Source organism: Neodiprion virginianus, chromosome 3, assembly GCF_021901495.1.
Source record: "Neodiprion virginianus isolate iyNeoVirg1 chromosome 3, iyNeoVirg1.1, whole genome shotgun sequence".
NCBI classification, from domain to species: domain Eukaryota; kingdom Metazoa; phylum Arthropoda; class Insecta; order Hymenoptera; family Diprionidae; genus Neodiprion; species Neodiprion virginianus.
In genome coordinates this window covers 35147907-35168566 of record NC_060879.1, presented here as the reverse complement: position 1 = coordinate 35168566, position 20660 = coordinate 35147907, and the positions used below count along the sequence as shown (strand labels likewise).

The 20660-nt window shown below is 37.6% G+C and overlaps 1 protein-coding gene across 9 annotated transcripts; it reads right to left on the bottom strand.

The window, feature by feature from the left end:
• Positions 1 to 228: 228 nt before the first annotated feature.
• LOC124299464 (RIMS-binding protein 2) lies at positions 229 to 20619 on the bottom strand. 9 transcript variants are annotated; one of them, XM_046752648.1, is made up of 17 exons: positions 20050 to 20619; positions 18426 to 18539; positions 16985 to 17310; positions 16384 to 16576; positions 15758 to 16198; positions 15173 to 15485; positions 14487 to 15064; positions 14013 to 14139; positions 12665 to 12876; positions 11862 to 12266; positions 11251 to 11752; positions 10806 to 11006; positions 10456 to 10682; positions 10056 to 10307; positions 9697 to 9973; positions 6349 to 6626; positions 229 to 4997 (listed from the first exon to the last, which is right to left on the bottom strand). In XM_046752648.1, the coding sequence occupies exons 2-17, from the start codon at positions 18456 to 18458 to the stop codon at positions 4413 to 4415; spliced, it is 4950 nt and encodes a 1649-aa protein (XP_046608604.1). In that variant the 5' UTR covers positions 18459 to 18539; positions 20050 to 20619; the 3' UTR covers positions 229 to 4412. The 9 variants fall into 9 exon arrangements, with proteins under 9 accessions (XP_046608604.1, XP_046608599.1, XP_046608600.1 ...); XM_046752643.1 differs by lacking the exon at positions 20050 to 20619 and adding an exon at positions 19368 to 19700 and having other exon boundaries at positions 10456 to 10679; XM_046752644.1 differs by lacking the exon at positions 20050 to 20619 and adding an exon at positions 19368 to 19699 and having other exon boundaries at positions 15173 to 15482.
• Positions 20620 to 20660: the final 41 nt, after the last annotated feature.

Sequence of the window (20660 nt, the reverse complement as noted above, 5' to 3'; positions counted from 1 at the left end):
TATACTTATACTTGACAATAAGCTAGCCAGTATAATTTCATAAATTTGCAAGATAAGTTTGGTCAGTTGAAACAAACTAAGTAATAACTATATGATAAAACCCGAAGAAATAGTTGGAAAACAAAATTTCATCATCCAACATAAGTTTGAAAAAAAAATTGATTTATAAATCTTAGTATAAAACACCTACAGGGCTGGGATGAACTCAGGATGATAAACTTGACGACATATAGTAACTTATTTTATTATTGTTTGATCGTATTTTCAGTTTTTCTTTGTAACTCAACTCTCACTTAATAATATACATTCTAGATCAATCATAGCAAAGATTGCAAATAAAGGAAAATCTTATTATATTGTCCTTTGCCATTGTTATTTAAACGTCAAATGAAATTAACTACATAGTTTCAGATTGTGCTATTAGAAGTAACTCTTGTTCATGAATTTATAATAAAACAGGGCCGAAGAAATGTGGCGATCAAATTTCTAGAGGACTAAGTAAGATAGGGACGCATGTTGGGTATAATGCAATCAATCAACTTTTATTATAGTGATCGAATTGCAACAGATTGTTGCATGAAATTTTCAAATTGAAATGTATTCACTTCCATTTCAGATGAGGCGATTGTAGCTATGCTCATTGTTTTGTGCACTGTCTACGCTTCTGCCAAAGACTTATAGTTTGATGGAGCGTTATTTTTACTGTCTGATTAAATCCCACATTTCTCGTAAATGTGTAGAACAGTAATTATAAACCCTTATTGAGATGACACAATTTTCAAAACGTAGATACAATTGATTAATTGCACTGCATCAAGACACTTTTATCCCATAACATATTACAATATTTTCAGTTTCAACAATTTTATATCTTTTTAGATGAAAAATGCAATAAGTGATGGAAACATCATAGAAACTGTCATAAAATTTGTTTCTCAGATCATTAACATAAACGTATAAAGCATGATATACGAGGTGTCACGCAAGTAACAACAAACAACTTTCTTTTATTAAGTTGTTGTTTATAATAACATTGTATTCTTGTTATCAATTTTTTTCTTTTCATTTCTTATTTGGCTAACAAGGATTCGATTCTCATTTGTTGATCCATAGAAAACTAAGCGCAAGGTCAAATATCAAACATAGCTGGCGTTGGCATCCTTGTTATTGTTGAATAATGCTATAGCTTTCTATGGTTTTTAGTGTTAATACTAGAGAATGGTAACTAATATTACGTATTCGAATCCTACAGAGAGTCTAAGTTTCGTAGATTGTATTTTTAGAAGAAATCTATGATATGAATCATAATTCTGTCGACACAAACGTAAAAATTATTGGACGTTGCATTTAATTTTGATAGATAATTTATTTCTATCATTAAATGAAGCACACGTTTCTTTGAATCAAAATTTTTACGGGGAGTCAACAAAACAACAGTCTGCAACAACACGTTTCCATTAGATACCGTAGAATACACGAGCCAATGAATATCGCTGCTAGATTTAGTATAAATTAGAAATCGGGTTATCACAATTTGTACTCAAAGTGATCACTTGAGCTGTGAAAGTTTAAAAACATGTTTTCAAAATCAACACTTTTGAAAGTACTTTAATACAAGGTGTTGTGAATACATGATTTGCAGTACTAAAAGGTAATTAGATTAGATCCCACTGAAAATAAACGAAATATATTATTCACTCCCGATTATCTGATTCAACTGGATTTGGCTCTTGAATAATACTTTGTGAACGAATACCTAACCATGGTAGAATCAGTATGATCACCACAAACGCTACTAATTTGGTAGCATGTTGCTCATTATAAACTGGTCTTTGCTTGGATGAAGTTACTCAATAGTGGAAAAAAAATTCTACCTATGTATTCACACTAAAAACACATTTTTTATGTCAACGTCAAGACCAGACCACTGGAGAAGTCATTGGCTTAATCTTTTCTTAGAGTAGTGGCAAAATGATTTTTTTGCCGTCAATTAACACTACCTTGACCAACTGTGTACGATTTAGTTGGAGAAAGTATATGATGTTTTCCAGGATGAACATTCATCACGAAGTCTAAACGATCTCATAATAATAAAGAGCAAAGATAGATTTTAAAATTTAGAACGACGCAGATATATGCTCACATTATGTCACTACTCCAATTTGACAAAATGAATTCTTTCGAGCATAGTGTCACGTGCATACAGATCAATCCACGGATCTAAAACCGTCAATATTTGGTAATACAATGATCGTTTTTAGATATAATTAATAACATTATCATATTACATTACAAGTTAACTTCATTCTCGTCATCTTATGATTCATTTACTTTTTTTTTGGCAAAAAAATAAAATAAAAATCGGATACTTTGTACAAAATACACTCAAGTAGCGATGTAACAACAATTTGCGATAGTTAAATATAATATATTATTATGTATATGCACGTGTAATCGTTTCCATTATTTTATTAATATTATTATTCATTAATCAGTAATAATAATATTATTTAATTCATTACAATTATAATATAATTGGTATGCATTTTTTTTGGTATTGATCATTAATTGATTTAATTAATAGCTGGCAAATTGTGGATGGAAAAATGTCTCCTATCCACAGAACAGCTGAATGCCACAGCAAGCTAATTCTGTTATCAGTGGGACATGAAAAGGTTTCTAGTCAGAAAATTTAGCATCTTTATAAATAAATTGCATCACAATAGCTATAAAACATCAAAGCATAGATCGGCATACACTCGAGGATCTCATGCCAAGATATTTTTTAGCTAATGTGACTTAGTTAGAATAATAAATGAATACTCGTAATGCCCGACAATGAAATGTCACGTTTGGAGCACAATCTATAAATTTGTATACAAATTGCATACCGGCAAGATTTTTATGTCTTTGTAATGGTATTTAGAATCTTTAGAATTTATTTAACAAGATTCAAGATTTTCAAAGAGCTAGGACCATTTTTCTGCAGTCGCACTGTTTTTATTTATAATTACTTAATAAATTAATTATTAATTTTATTATTTATAGATATGATTATTGTTTGTGTCAGAGTGAGGCATCTCAAGGCACGCCCACCCACGCGCGACTTTGGACAATGCGTTCGTCCAATCGTCTATATCTACCCTACCCCGAACTACGTAAGCGCCGGCCATTTGCTAATTTCAATCAATTTCGTTTTTATCACTTCAATTTATCGCTCTGCGAACAATGCTAAATAAATCCCTACGCTCACTCCTAGTCCATCATGAAAAAGGTAATACGAGGCTACTTCACATTACCATATGTTGTTTCAATTGAATTCATATATCATATATATATAACTAAACCGAATTAATGCACTCTTCTATAACGTATGTTAAATGACTTTGCTCTCGTGTCTGCTTAATTGGTTCATTTGATTGAAACTGAGGTATTTATCAGAGAATCACAGCAGTTGAAGATGAGTACTGGCATACACGTGTCACAAAAATTTAATTAGTTAGGTATCAGTGATAACTAGGAGTTGCGTAACACGAGTTATTGATTTTGTTGAGTCAAATCACGAATTACATTTACCTGAGTACTCATATCAAAATACTATAAAGTTGTATTGCTTTTAGTAAAATAAAATTATTATGAAACTTTCAAAATCAAAAGGTATTTTGTGACAAGCATCTGGCAGTTAAGAAAAAGTACCACACAATAATATATTAGGACAATGTGGTGTGTGTGTGTGTGTGTGGGCGCGTGCGTGCGCGCGTGTATGTGTTTGTGTAATGTAAACTGCATCTTCGTATGCTATGGTACCTGGAACACTAGACATTGGCAAAAAAAAATATGCTTGTACTAAAACTTATGGACCCTTATTTCCTCTCATCAACCAGGAAATGCAAGTGCTGATTAAATATACGTAACATACACCTGCCACAAAACCTACTACCCGTTACTGCGATGCCAACTGGTACTGTTCAAAAACATTAGTTTACGAGGCAAGGGATTGATTTGACTTGAATGTGCGAAAATTATTACTACACTATTCCCTTTGGAATTAAAAAAAAAAAATAACCAAAATACCGGTAGTAGAAAAATACCGGCAAGAAACTCTCAAATTTCAAGTTCCTAACAGTTTTTTCCAGCTACGAAGGGTTTTTTATAACACGACGTGACATTGAAAATACAATTGTCTAATCACCCAGACAATTGATATAATTTACAGATTTGTAGTTGCTAATGGTGGTACAGTGTTTATTCAATAACTAGCTTTTAAGGACAAATCTATCAATTTCATCAAAGAACCCTATTTTACAATTTCTTCAAGTGAGAGTTCAGAATACATAGCGGTCTGAGCCAAATGACACAGTCAGCATAATGTAGAAATTGGAATAAATAAATCTAATAAAAACTGATAGACTTCACTTCCCCAACCCGAACTTCATGAAGATAAGTTCCTTGCCTTTCGACAATATATCTCCACCTGCACTAGCCCCTGCCATTTCTGTGAATTTTTGCATTAGATTTGGTCCAGCAGCTGGGGCTGGTTGTTGAGCTTGACCATCAGCCTGAGTCTTACTTTGGGCAGTAGGTATAACGGTTGGTATACCTCGCATAGGTTTACTAGTGCCTTGAGGTCCTGAGATGGACGAGCTCTGGTTTTGTTGCGAATACTGTTGGTTCATTTGCCCGTATCCCTGATTTTGTTGGTATCCTTGGTTTGGCTGTGGAAATTGTTGATTCTGTGGATTGAAGTTTTGGTTCTGTTGGCTGTAGCCTTGGTTTTGTTGATAGCCTTGATTTGGTTGACTGTAGTTTTGGTTTTGTGGATTTTGTTGGGAATACTGTTGACTAGGTCCTTGTTGTTGCTGTTGCTGTTGTTGGTGTTGCTGCTGCTGTTGCTGCTGTGTCGGATATTCATTTTGCTGCAAGTGCGGTGGTGGACCTTGAAGAACCCCCGCTGCATTACTACCAACGACTCGATTGCCCACGCCTCTCCCCCTCCCCTGAAAATAAACCGAGTATTGTTTTTCAACATCGCTCAAATACGCACAATTTATATACACAACATTTCTTTTTTCATACTTCACAATTTGAATACGCTACTTGCATCTAAAATAACAACTTAAACGTCACAATTTGTGTGTCCAAAAATTTTATGCAAAGAATATTTCTCTACTGTCCTTCACTGGTAAAATGGCCAATTTTTGCATTCTAAAATACGAACAAACTCTGGCAGGTACATGAAATAATCGAAGTAGTTCATTCTTTCACGTACATCATTTAGCACCATGTCCTTGAAAGACATTCAAATAGCTGCTAGGTAAAAAGTATTTGTATTTTCAGAAATATCAGTAGTGTGCATACAGAGACTGAGAAACAAGCCAATAGCAGGGTTGCAGAAACATTTAAATTAATTACTAGATATTCCATAACTACAACACAGGTAAAAATGCAAGGCCTGATACAGAACAAAGGTATTGCAATATATTACAGTAATACATTTCAGAAGTTGTACAATACTTTGTTCAATGGATTTTTCTAAATATATTAAAGCTGTGGCCATTGGATTGTATGGAAAATTTTATCAAAACTAATCAATTCTTCAAATAAGGTTAATCTAAAGTATTATACTGGGAAGTACTTGAAACCAAATCTTACAAGGCTGTAGAGCTGTGTGAAAAACATTGGATGCAACATGCTATGCTGTCTAGTGTGACAAAACCAGTTCATACACATCATCAATTTATGGTTTTCAGCTTTGTACATAATTGAATATCCTTTTATTTCTATCATTCTTGATTTATACATGCTTGACTAGAAAATTGTATATTCTGTCATCATTTGTGCACCCCATTGGAACTTCTTATTTTATATAAGAAAAACATTCACAATGAATCACAATTGACTCTTCGTCACCGTTTTAACTAACCTGTGCAAGGGATATTCAGAATTAACATGCGATCGGAGGATTTCTATAAGACCATTGCAAAAGATTGAAAATTCAACTTGACAAAGTCCAAAGCTTGATAGATATTGGTGCAAGCATTACAACGCTGAAGGTTTTGAAATTGATATTCAATGACATCGGTCAACATTATCAAAAATTTAAATGCTGACCGGATTCACCTACATATTTTTCTGTCGCCCAACCAAACACATCAGGATTTTAATTACTTGTAAAATTGTCACAATAATTACTTTGAAACAAAACAGATTTCCTTTGAGAAAAGTAACCATAATAAAACTGATGTGCCGCCATTATAAAGCAATTACAGTCTCATGTTATTCCTATGATTTGGTCCCCTTCTAACAATACTTGGATTTTGTCTTTTGTTTAGGATAGCGTGCACTCACCTGCTGCTGAAGGTGGGGTGGGACAGACCCTTGGCCCACCTGATGGGGGTTATGGGAGCCCATGACACCCCCAGGGGGTGGGTGATTAGGTCCGTGCTGATTAGACGTGGTTACAGTCGTGTAGCTGTGGTTGTTCGCTTGTTGATAGGCTAGATGCGGTGGTGGATTGTTTTGTTGGTGTTGGTTGTTCATTAGTGGTGGTAGTTGTTGTTGTTGTTGTTGTCTAGAGTCTAAGTGACAGACAGGGACAGACACAGGCACAATGCAGGCAGACGCATCTAGCAACAGAGAAGAGAACAGAGTCGTGTTGTCATTTGTGGCGCAAATTTCAAAGTGACTATACCATACCATTCGCGATTTTCATAGAATTCACAACTATGAAAGTTATTTATATATTTTACTAATTGATTATATGAAATGTCTTATTAACATGAACTTTCAGAGATATTGTTTCAACCATCAGTCACAACATGAACGCCATGAAAGTCTTATGAATGATTAAAAATCTGGGATTATCAAAAGTACCCTATGACAACTTTTTGTAAATTGTAAAAGTTTCGAGAAAAGTTGCAGGTTAGACTCAATTAAAAAACTATTTATGAATGCAATGCGAATTGGACTGTGTTATTAAACTATTTATGAAGTCTATGAGAACGTTTGCAAAAAGCAGTCATTGAAGAGCTCATACATACATGTATATGGATTTGAGTGAGTTATAAAGTGAATTTAATTTGTGATATTTTTGTATAGGATTATGACCAAAGATACTTCAACAGAAGTAAAAAGAATAATCTAAAACAAAACTATTCCCAAGAATAAGGTGTTACAACAGATCGCTTCCAATCTTGGAGATACTTAGAAAACATTATATCTCGATCCAATATTTCAATATATCATTTCTTAAAGAAATAATTGCAACTTGGAAAAATCATCAATTCATCACAAGTGAGAAGGCATCATTGATGATAAATATTACATTATTGTATTTAAAAAACAATGCACTGTTGGTCATATTGGATAACTTGAATAATATAATTATATTGCACATTTCATTGAAAGCAAGCTTTGTAAGTAATATCTATGCCTTGAACATTCATACTCTGCAGTACATAAAATTTGAGTACTCTAATACATAATTTGACAACTGCAAGAAATTTACGTATACATTTGATTTGTTAATTTTGACAACTAAAGAAATGCCTTCGAAAATTTATATACAACGTGTGATAAAATTCAAATAATGGTAGTTTATCAAAAATTTCCGAGCTATTATGAATATGTTACAGAACTAATTGAATTAGGATGATGTCCCCTAGGTAATTAGTAGATGAATATATAGGAGAATGTTGACCAACGCTTTGCTAGTAGTTGAATAAACATGTGATATTTATCATGAATTTGGATAAAAAAAATCAAGTGTCAAAGTCAGAAAAGAGTAATGCTAATAACTAAATGATATGATAAGGCACCAGCATGACAACACGACACGAACGACAATCATGTGACACGACGACCACTGACCAGTCCAGGCACACAGACAGATCATGTTAATACGACATGATCGTAATAATCAGTCAATAAATAAATATAATTTATCTATATTAATATACATATATACATGTATATCACATATATAATATATATATATATATATATATATATATATATATATATATATATATATATATATATATATATATATATATACATATATATATGTATATATCTGTGTCAGTTAATATATAAATATATACGTGTATGTATAGGCAAAGATAGTAGGACAGATATAGAGAAGTGATAGAGCTGAATAGAGCCCGGAGAGAAAATACATAGTATATAAGAGAACACATTGAAAGCAGCATGGTGTTTTTGCATTTGTCATGTGTTTGTATATCAGTACGTGTCTAGCAGTACTCGAGGTATTTCATCAAGTATGTATTATACTGACTGGATTATGGATAGATGGGGTATTATTCGTTTACATTCGATAATAACACATTTAATTAATACATCTCTTCTTAATTTAAACGATTTTGAAATACTATGGCATCTTTTGTAATTATTTTATTATTCATTTTATAAAGCCTTTGTGAACAAAATATAACCTGCCATCATGTGATTGTATTCTTGATATTGGGATACAATCCTTGTATCACTAAAATACCACATATTTTTGTGAACTGCGCCTTGATCTTCTTTTTTAAAAATTCTACTTATTTTTAAACGTTATTTTCTCTCGTGATTGAATTTTATTACGTTCCGGTTATATTCTGCATAAAATAAAGATAATCTTATGCAATAACTACTTGATGTGAATACTCAATCTTTAGCAAGAATGAAATCTAATATCAAATAACTTGTATCCAATTATTCTTCAACTTTGGGTACCCCCAGCTTTTTAATATGTCTCAAATGAAGTCTCATCAGTTCATTTACAGTGTATTTATAGTCGTGTGCAAATTAGACACTGCAATTTCTGTGTACACGTGTATAACAAGTATGTACCTTCGACACATACTGAGCACGTAGATTGTAGGGCAAGCAATAGTATAGATTTCTACGACATCGGTACATCACCCAACATCAATTAGCAGTTAGTTAATTAGTCTAAGGTGTATGTATTTGAAATATTCATAATTGGCTCTCTAGAGGAATAAAATATCCAAATGCCATTATAATTAACTATCTATGATGATCTCAACACTTTGATTTCTTATTTGGCTTAACCAGTTACAAATATTCTTAGCAAAGAATTTATGGTTGTGTTATTTGGCCATATTTTAATAGTATAGTTTAATATCAATTGGACAATAATTAATATATTGGTACACGCTGACCGTATGTTTTCTCGTAACCCTCCTGCCTGTCGTCTGGCACATCAAGTCTCGTGTCTTGTGTTGCTTGCTGTTCCTATACTCCGTTTACGCTTTTTTGTAAGGTTTGTATTGATGCATTGTTAATAGCAAGAAAATCATCATCACTTATACTTTCCATACTACGAGTTAAATGATGTTTTGTTGAACGTATTTTTCTTGTTCATCAAAATATCCATATTAGCAGGAAATTGTGATATTATTAAGAAACGATATTGTTAATTCAGGTTACCCAATAGAATTAAAATAAACTATTACTATGCACAGTAATATGCAAAGTGCAAGTAGCATTGTCGGTTGAAAACAATGATTTAGTAATTATTCTGTGAGTATGATTGTAACCCCAAAACCCCTTCAATATTTAGAAATGAATGGGACATAAGGATATACAGTTGGCCTAAACGGAGATAGTTATACACAATAGCGTCTATAATTGTTGAAAATAGAAATGAAGGAAAGTGACTGTCAATCTTACCTTTTGGGCGACGATGGCCAGGTGGAGGAGGTTCCCTAGGAGGAGGTGGCGGACCTCGTGCACCTGGACCTTGACCTTGCCCGGGAGCTCTTCTACTGCCAGGAGGCTGTTGACCCTGGCCTTGGCCTTGGGTTTGTGCTTGACCAGGTGCTTCTGTGAGGAAGTTACTGGGAACTAGTCCACGTACTCCATCCAGTTCGCCCATATAGAATCCATCATCATCCATTTCCCCATAGACATAGATCTCATTGCCAGTTTGAAAGCTCAGTTCCACTTGCTAATGTTTAAAAAATGATTATAAACATTTTGTTTCATTAACAAACTCAAACTATAGATATTGATTGCGGACAAAAATTTACCTCAGCGTCAACATTTGGCGAAAGTTCTTGAGGGTCATAGTCATAAAGGGCGATCATCTTCTTTACAGGCATATTGGCGTATATATCACCCCACCTGTCTCCCTGACCACAACCTTGGCCAGTTCGCCGAACAGCAACGCCTGAATTTGGACCTTGATCCTTCAATTCTTCGACCATATTGTGGGGTACATAACCTCTTCGGCCTCTACACTCACCCCAATAAAATCCATCACCATCTTTTTCCCCATAAACCTTCAAAAAAAAGGTAAATTGATTCAGTTTGAACACGACCTAAGTTCTTTGCGCTCGGACAATGTGTGTAAATGATTCTCGTTCCATGTTACAAATGTCATTTAAAAAGTGAACACTGACGATACTTAAATATTTAATTTGCAAAAACCTTGATTGTTTCACCCTCGCTGAAAGGTAACTCTTCTTCGCAGGCATCAGGGTTTGGCGACATTGTAGTAGGATCATAGTCAAATAGAGCTACAAACCACCTGGTCCGTTTGTTAATTTGCTGAGCCCCAGTAGGCGCGTGATGTGGTCCACCAGCACCTCCACCTTGAGCCTGACTTGCTCCTCGTCCACTTCGATACACTGGACCCCTTCCCCTTTGGTTACCTGCTAACCGTGAAAGTCTGTAGTTAGAATCGAATGGTATATGAAAACTGTGTTACAGTTTGCATAAACAAATGAAGTGGTAAGAAAGGTTCTAAATCGAAGCAGAGATTCTGAATAAAAATGTACCTGATTGATCGTAGTATGGATCCTGAGGTCTAGGGCCTCCGGTAGGTCTACCCCCTCTGTGAGTTGGTCCAGCAGGAATCCCTGGATTATTGTATCTGTGATGGCCGTGATGTGGAGGCATATTTCTTCCTCTTCGAGACGGATCTTCTTCCTCGCTATAATTTGCTTCACTAGCTGAATCTTTTGTGATTTCTGGAACACCTGATAATCAATGATAGTTGAAAAACGTTTATAAGTCTCTATTGGTCAGTAAAGATTATATGTAGAAAATTTATGAGAATAGGAATAGATACGATAAGATAGATGGGGTTTTTGTACATCGATTTCTTTTAATGATAATTGCTCACATTCATATGAGAAAATTAAGTTATAACTTTCAATATGCATGAAGTAGTTGAAAATAATTTGATGCTTTGAAATCTTGAAATGAATTAGGAAATCTTACCTATCTGCGGTATACTCTGCCCAGGATATATTTCTTTATCCGAGAGATTTTCGTCAGTCTCGATAACTACTTGACCATGTGAATCCACCCTGGTTGTGCCGTGCCTCCTCATATGTGGAGGTACAGGTGCACTCGGATAACGTTGATTCATATTTGTAACTCTACGGTTAGGGTCTTCTTGGTTGGCTATTTGTTGCTGGTTGAGGTCAGGCCCGTGAGGGCCATGCAAATGGGGGCCTCCTCTGAGAACGCTACACGGAATCGCAGTTGCACAACTGTCTCCAGACTGACTTTCTCTACTTTTTGTTCTCACTGTTACATGTTTAGGGTTGAGACCCATCAATTTGTGTATGTCAATCAAAGCGTGATCTCCAGTTGGACTGTCAACGTCTGTAACTTTTTTACCATCCGCGTAAACCGCATAACCGGTGACGGCCGAACCGTTTAGGGCAACAGGCTGCCAGGTCACTAGCAAAGTGCCGTCCTGCGGTCCTGCCTCCACCTTTAAAAAAACACAATAAAAAACTAATAGCGCAAGAACAGTTTTCCATCATTTAACGTTTTTCTTGAGTCAGTTACGGAAATTGTATATTGTAGTTCACAATTATCACCTGTATATCGACCGGAGGATCAGGCAGTCCCTTAGGCAGAGTCTTGAAGTGGACGTGACAGGCCAATGCATTAGCTGACTGTGTATTCTGGTCTTCAAAGTGTGTAGCCCTCAAGTTCTTTGCCTTAACAGTTACTCTGTATATTGTGGATGGAGCTAGGCCAGTTATTGTGTGACGGTAGACTCCAGGTTTCACAGTTCTAACTTCAACATTATTGACGCAAACGACATGCTGATGATTACTGTTGCTTGGTAACCATGAAATGACGGCACTAGTTGCAGTAACGTTTGACGCCTTAACTGCAGTCGGTCCCATGGCAACGTCTTTACCAATCACCATAGTACATGCAGCATCCCGCGACGTCCGCCGAGAGTGTGTTACAGATCGAACACTTATCCTGTGTGGCTGTATGATTAGAATATGATTTTATTATTAATTCGAAGGTACTACAAATCCAAAATTCATACTTAAAAATTCTTTGAGAATGGATATTTACACTATGAAACCGTTTATGTCGTTGAAAATGTCGCTTCTGTTCTTATCCAGCAAAATTTGTGAATTAAAAAAAAAATTATTAAAGGAATGTACATTGATGAGCGCTAGACGTAAGAATTCTATAAAAAATACTGTCAACTCTCAGGTTCAACAAATATTTTTAACCTTCGATATTTCAAACTACTAACAAATATTAGGGATAACAAGGATAGAAAGGATATCAAATTTCTAAAAAAAAACTGCCCAACAGGATAATTTGTCACATTTATGACTACTTTTTACAATGTGAAAACAAAGAAAAAACTGACCCTTGTGGAATCAACTCCTTCGACCAATGCTCTAGTTCTCTCAGTAGCTTTGACAGTGACCTTAAGGACTCCATCTACGTAGACATGGTATGACTCGAGGTGATGAGAATTCTCTTGCGGCGCAGTCCAACCAATCAGCACACTCTTGTTCAGCTGACGTTCAAGGGTGAGGTGTTGTGGCGCCGGTACTAGGTCCGAAAACAGGTAGACTTCTTCAGGAGGAAAAACACAAGACAACCCTAGCTGTAGGTACTCTCTCTCTCGGCGAGCCTAACCCCATTCAATATTGTATTTTATACAATCAACAGCCAAACACTGTTCGTTCCATTCAGATAATCAAAAGTAGCTGTTTTTGCGATGCTGCTCAACAGAGAGTGTCATCAAATAACTTGTCATAATAACTGTCGAATAAATATTTCCCACAGTCCTTATTTATGTCTATGCTACAATACCAGCACTGTTCATTGTGTTGCTTCACCGCAAGCAGCTAATAAAATAAATTTTTTACTTGGCCTATGGCTCGGAGTTACAGCAAAGATTGTAGACAAAATAAAAGTGAACACCATTCTGAATAATAAAATACCCTATGAATATTTATATTGTCTGTTCATTTAAAATGATACATAACAACTTCATCGTACATCTATGTATATACTATACCTATGTACTGTTATACTTATCTGAATTGAATGATCAGACAAATAAATATTGTAAAAGAAATAAAAGCAATCTATACAGCGTGCAACATGCACACTCTATTTTACTTCAGTTTTGATACTGCCATATTTCTTGGAAAAGTAGAAGGAAAAAAAAATAAATAAATACAAAAAAAGGAAGAAAGAAAGAAAGAAAAAAAAAGAAAGAAAAAATGGCAACTAAGAGTAAATCAAGTCTTCACTTTTACTTCGCTTTTACCGCAGTAGACTAGATCACTTGGTTAGTATAAAAATATTATCGATACAATCCCAAAAATAATTTCAAAATTCTCACTCCCGTGATATACCTAAAGCTACCCAAACTGATCAGAGTAATCTACGACTGAGTAAAATTCAATAGCGTATTACATTCGAAGCAGATTGATTACAAGATTTCATATTCTTCAAAATAGTTGGATATCACGATCATCGATTCGCACAAGAAACAAATAATATACAACGATATATATCACATTCGCATCGATATAAATGATAGAGAAATTATCAGCTCATAACTATACAGAAAATATAAAACACTGGAAAAGATCTCACATTCGAAGTTCCAATCTACGTTTCATTATTATAAAACCATATAGCAAGTAAACACTTAACTAATACCGTTTGAAAAAAACATGCAATATCAAGATATTAACCTGGTGGCTCTTGTTCATCTTCATCAGCAATGTTGTCCAGCTCTGCATAGGCAGATAATTCTGCTTGACGGTTACGGTTGCCCTCTTCTAGTGCTGCTAACTCCAAGTCAATGTCCTGCAGGTAACACTGTGATCCCATTCATGATTAAAATGAAGTATCAGAGCAATCGGACTTTGTATAATAATACGAACTGTGAACACGAGCTGACTGAAACTGTAACTTTGTTTTTCACCACTGTTATTAATGAAAAAGTGGCATATAAGTGTCGGTAAAAACATATTCTCTACGACATGGAAATATACGATTAATGATGCAACTGCTTACTGATTTTTTTGTTTCATAACTGGAGTAAAAGTCATTAACGTTACCAGGTATAGATTCGAACTAAAAATTAAGGTGCAGTCAGTATAATCACAGCGGAGAACAACCTAGTTGTAAGTCAAGAAAACGTATATCATTAATGTTATACTGACTTGCGGTATATTAGTGGAAGCGGCATCATCAACATCTCTGAGTCCCAGAACAGCTTGATGAAATTCTAAGAGATCATCTCCTACCAATTTTTGAACGAAATTTGCTGGTACGAGGCCTCGTCGACCATCTAGCGTCTCTGCATCAAGAAAACCATCGTCGTCAGGCTGTCCCCATACCAAAAGATAATCTCCGCCTTGTACAGGCAACTCAGCTTCAGGGTTTTCATTAGGCGAATGCTGGAAAGGTTCGTAGCTGAACCGTGCGATGTAAACATAACACCTGCCTTTTCCAGGAATATCTAACATGTCCACTTGTCCTTCAGACACCATATTGTCATTAGTCAGACGATCCATTGGATTGGATAAAATGCCTGTTGGGATTTTTGGCATTTGTCTCGGTCCCAAAAAGTGGTGACCAGTTGATCCAGTGGCGGTTGGCGAGCTGGCTCGCAAGCTCTGTTGAATTTGATGTATAATAGCTTGTTGTTGGAGTTGGCTAGCTTGTGACTGCGCCGACAACTGTTGCATAGCTTGGAGGGGATCTCCTATAGCTTGTAATAAGCCACTTGAAGTAGGACCTAATTTGTAATAAAAACAAGTTATGAACTTGTATGATACAAATAAGTTGTATGCTGTGTGAAAAATTGGTAGGAGAATTTTTTTAATCAGTGGTACATCATTTATACCTGTGTTCACTCCTGACGTGCCGTATGCATTTGTTCCAACTGTAGAGTAGTTAGAACCAGCAGTCGAAAACGTGCTCTGCCCAGTTGAAAAAGGAAGCATATTTTGTGAGGAGCTAGTCAAGGTACCCAATGTTGAGTGATAGGCAGGTGTTGTTGTCGAATATGGTGGAAGAGAAGAAAGTGTTGTCTGGGGGATACTTGTATGTGGACCAGAATAGTTGTGATGAGTCAGTTGCGATGCATAACTGGTTGTTACAGAGTTGTAAGTTCCATTGGGATGAGAAGTCATGGACAGCGTTGGGTATGTTGTCTGCTAATGAGATAAAAAATAATCCATTGACATGATAAAATTAGAGGATGTAAGTCATTTTTATGAAATCTACATATTTTCACTGTTCATCATGTACATTTTGCCTGGGTCTTCTTTACCATGAATCTTAACTTGCTAGTATATTACAATATTTTATAATGACTATGTTTTTCAATTTTTTATTCGCCAGGTATTCGCGTGTAATAAAAAGCAAAGAAACATGCTTGGAAAAATTCTTGACCAATGTTCGTATTATTGTTGCTGGAAAAACCTACCTGTTGACTACCGTTGAGTTGATAGCCTTGATTTGTCTGACTCGGTTGCGTATAATGAGGCATGACATTCTGACCTCCAGTAGCAGAAGTTAAGTACGAAGTTGAAACAGGATGTTGTTGTTGCTGTATTGGTTGTTGGTACGTTTGTGTATGTGGATAACTTTCTTGATATTGACTGCCGGAAAACTGCGTGTGTGTTTGTAGTTGTTTTTGTTGAGACGGTAGGGTGCCTTGTGAGTGCGAGCTTGATAGTTCGTGCTGCTGTTGCTGTTGTTGTTGCTGATATTGTTGTAGCTTCTGCTGAAACGCAGGCTGTGATTGGCTAGTTGAAAGAGATGGTGCAGGTGGAATCGGCTCGCTGTAGTGGTACGGTGGACCATTTGGTGTTAACGGTGGACAGCCAGGCATCATTGGCGTTAATGGCATCGGAGAGCCAGCGTACTATTGATTACAGATATCAGCATGAGTAACTTACTATATTGTCAAATATTTTTTCAGATAAGTTAGTACAATAATGTTACCATACAAAGAAAGCTCTGCAGGTATTAGAAACTAGTGTTGAAAGAGTCATTCTATATATTCTATAGAGCAATAAAATCGTAGCTTATTTATCAATGACAACTCACGTGTGATGTTTGTGACGGTAGACCAAGGTTTAATGCATGCGGATGTGGAGGGTGCTGATGTTGCCCCAAGTTGGGAAGATTTTCTGAACTTGAACGTAATATACTTTGGGAACCAGAAGGCTGTTGAGTTGTCACGTTGCTCCTCGAATGATCCAACTCGTGCAGAATCCTACTGGCACTGGTTTTACTTAAGCTGAGTGTGTGTAATCGAAATTAAAAGACAGAAAGAATTAGATGGAATGAATGTAGGTGGTACAAGGTTTCTAAGGCATTTTCAAATAACACCATCTACTTATTACGTTACTAGCATTCTGACTATTTATATCACACAAACTGGATATTTTTGGTCGACCAGTGTATTGCAATTGAATTTTCGATGCGTCGTTTAAGCCACATCAGTTTATATTTACATTACAAGAACCACTGGACACATTGATTACTTTTAGTAATAAGGTGTCATATCTAATTTTACATGGTACAATATATTTCCCTGGTTTATGTGGGTGATTCTATTAGCGAAATCTGGTAAGTATGTAGCGTTATGAAGCTGAATGAAATGCTTAATGAAGCACATAGATTTGTATTACACCATGACTATCACCTGTTGTCCTGTTCAATTTTGGCAATAATTCGATCAATTTCAGAACCAGCAGGGGGCCACGTGGACATAGGGACTGTTGAAGTCACGTTGCTAGCAACCGGTCCTCTGCTACGTGCCCGTCTCAAGCTGGTCAGCTCTAGGGACAGTTCTTCGTGTCTAACCATCTGGAGTTCTGTTTTCTTTTCGAGTTCCCTAATTTTCGATTGCAGTGCTTCAACAGACTCTGGTCCTGGATACCGGCCAGCTAACTTGTCACGTAACTGCGCCTGCGTCTCCGCATGTTGCCTCTCCAATTCTGCTCTGCGGGCCTCGGCCTCTCGCATTTGCTACAGAATGAAACGAACGAATTGCTACGTTAGATTATTTCATTTTAAGATAGAGATATATATAATTGCTGAGAGTGTTGGGTTATATTTCGGATATTCATCCGAACTTCATGGTAGAATTACGGTTATTCGCAGAGTTATTTGAGGCTCTTGTATTGTAGTTCAAAAAATAGTTGCATAGACATGCCTGTGGATTTCATTGCTGTGGCCGGCTGTGCTAAGCTGTCAAATTCGATGTCGAGTAGGATAGCTGAATATCTAACTAAAGCTGGAGGAGTATACGTACGATAAGCTAAAATCGAATTAAGGAGATTTGCGTATTATTGAAGCGTCAACGCTGTCTAAAGCTCAACATTCGGAAACGACGGTTTAGCAGTGAAGTAAGACATGCGCTAGAAAATCGCCGCCACCGTAAGAATGCGCAACGCCATCATGAAATTGGAAAGGAATCAGCCCAGAAAAGGCCCTTTGAGCCGGCGGAGCTACATGGGATTAAGTTGTGTTGAAAATCCAATACGATAGCGTGTAGCCTCATAAAGGTTATTAAAATTACGTTAGACAACTGAACGTATATCAAACATTCCTCGGTATTTTTCGCTCAGCTCAACAGGCCGGCAATACGTACACATTGGTACACATACCGTGTGCGGTGTGAGCGGGTTTGAAACGCGACCCTACGGGAGTGTCGTGAAAGTGCATTATAACATATTATACTATGAACTCTTGCATAATATTTACGTAAAGTTATTAGAAGCTGATACCGGGCAAGTACGGTAGATTTAAACTTTTTTAAATTCCGTTCGTTATACCCAGCATATGAATAATAATTCTGCATAGTCAGATAAATTAGTTACTTGAATTTATTGCATTAATTAAAGGTGCGGCGTACTTTTGTTTCTCTATCATGCAATTCGATACACACTAAAGTATAAGGGTAACATTCCATAAGAGGTCTATTCTGTTGCGTACTTTCAAATTTGACCGGTCTTTCAGCCAATCGGAATCATTGCTTGACCAATCAGTGAACTCGGATTAAAAATTCGAAAATTGAAAGATACAATATAAGCCCTCGGGACCACCCGTCGAGTCGAATCAGTTCATCCTGAGTTACTCACCTCGAGGATAGTTTCAAGGACGGGGTCTTGCATGATGGTGGTTCTTGTGTTGGTCCCCTGCAGTTGTGGCGGCTGGGGCCCCGTCGATGCCCCTCCACCTCCAACGCCGCAGCACTGTAACATATCCAGTTATTTGATCACTGCTTAAACCCGACAATCAATTCAGAGGATGTAATTTCCGACACTAGAATCTCTATCTCGTTGGAGAAATAGTATACTGTACATTGCAGTCAAGACAGTGGCTACTCTGATGAAAGGGTAGAGAGAAAAAGGGGTCGAGGTGTTTATCAAGAAAAAAGTGACCCTCCGTTCTGAGGTCGTCTCGTATTATTCGTCATCATTCTTCAGCCACGGGTTTGACGGAAGATGAAGGTACAGGCGATAAAAAGTATGCAGAAAAAGCGAGGAACAAAAAAATCGGGTTCAACCCAAATCCCGACTATCTTTCGGACGTGTAACGTACAGTTCGAGTGACCAAGGGTCGGCCCACCGTTTGCTGGAACCCGCCACCGTCACTGACGGAACGCCGCGACGGCGGGCGTCGGAGGACGACGAAAACCGACGGAGAAAACCACCCCCCACTCGTCTACAGTGGCGTAACTCGAGCGAGCGGCACCACCTTTATCGTCGTCTCCGCGCCTAGATGACTACCGAATTCCGGAACGGGGGTCGCAATGAAAATTTACTATGGAACGATAATGGAAACGAGACGAAATCGGCACAACGATCGATGATTCGTATAATTGTCTACCAGCTGTAGCATTGCATCATGATTATTGAACCTTTACCTGCTACTGTTGTTTTTTATTTCAATCTTTTGCAACAATTTCGCAATAGCAGCACTATATATTGTTACCGTTAATAATATACAGAGCCACATTCATGCACACGGATGCATGTCTTACAAATTTACGAAATACCGTGATGAACTACACTTTGTACCTGATCACTGAGCGTAAGTTGAAACTGACAATAACGAGTCTTCATACTTTGGAACGCTTAACGTTCACGGGACTTATCAAGCTCCTCTCATAAAACTTGAAATATTTCCGTATTTATTATGAAATCACCTCGATATACTGGTAAAATAACGCGTTTTATGCGGAAGAAGCGAGACCGATAATTCCGTAACTGCAGATATGGCAATCAAGTGGGACAGAAATTCGGACAAGTTGAACTTTCGAGAGAGAAATTGTAACGAGATATACACTTTGGACCAGGGTGTCGGGTGAAGATGGCTGAAGGCAACAACCGTTCAGATATCATCAGATAACGCCGAACAGCACCCAGAATTGATACGACACTGCTTATTGATCACCAACCGCGTACCGGGCGCGCACAAACCACTGAACCGCTACAACCACGACCACTACAATCCTCCTGCACGACCATTACCATCATCACGATAGACGATGTAGCCATAGCCGAATGTCCGTGGCATCATTTTCTCTCGAATGACAAGACCGCCATCGAGGGTAATATCGGGGCACGTAACAAAGCCGACACGACACTGGATGTAAAAATGATAATGAGAGGGCGAATGAGGATCAGCGAAGATCCTTATACGGTGCCTTATACCATCATGATAATAATGAAGAAATAAAGACTTAAGTTTGAAACTTACGATGACCGAATTGAAGGGATTTTGGCAGGCCAGGGCTGCTGTTGCAGGTGGAGTTCGTCGCGGAGTGAGTTTCACTGGATTATCATCCCGAACCCGCGAAGATCTGCTCGTTGGCAGCAGGCAGGGCTGCTGCGAGAGGCACAAGGGGAAAAAAGGCGAGCGGGGTGGGTTGGGGGTGGCGGGAGGTGGGAGCTGGGAGGTGGGAGGAGTGGCAACGGATATGGGTCACTCGCGGATCGATGACGCGCTCCGCTCCTAGAGAAAGAGAGCTAGACAGGAGGTGTAGTGGCTGCTTTCGCACAAAAGACCAATCAATATAGCCGACAATCTCCGATATCTGCAACCCTCTGGCATATCCCCCCCGAGTGATAATTTCACGTATAACGGTTATCGCAGGCCCAAGGTCACCTTGACGATCCGCGAGCAGCAAGGGCCGCGATCCGCGCTGCCCCGAAATCCTTTTTGAAACCACCCCGCTCGACGCCCGAAACCCCGAAATCACGGCCGGCGACGCTCGCGCATATGCCCTCGGCGTCGGCGCTACCGGCCGCCTACGTGACGTCACGTTCTATTCGAGGAACACCCCGCACCCGACCGTCCGGAGTACGCGC

Excerpts from the sequence above, each read along its gene's own strand:
- LOC124299464 (XM_046752642.1), bottom strand. The coding sequence starts at position 19,412 with ATGAAGACTCGTTATTGTCAGTTTCAACTTACGCTCAGTGATCAG. Across the intron at positions 15,486-15,757 it reads AACTCAACGGTAGTCAACAG|CAGACAACATACCCAACGCT; the intron begins GTAGGTTTTTCC and ends TTATCTCATTAG. Across the intron at positions 10,308-10,455 it reads GCGAGGGTGAAACAATCAAG|GTTTATGGGGAAAAAGATGG; the intron begins GTTTTTGCAAAT and ends TTTTTTTTGAAG.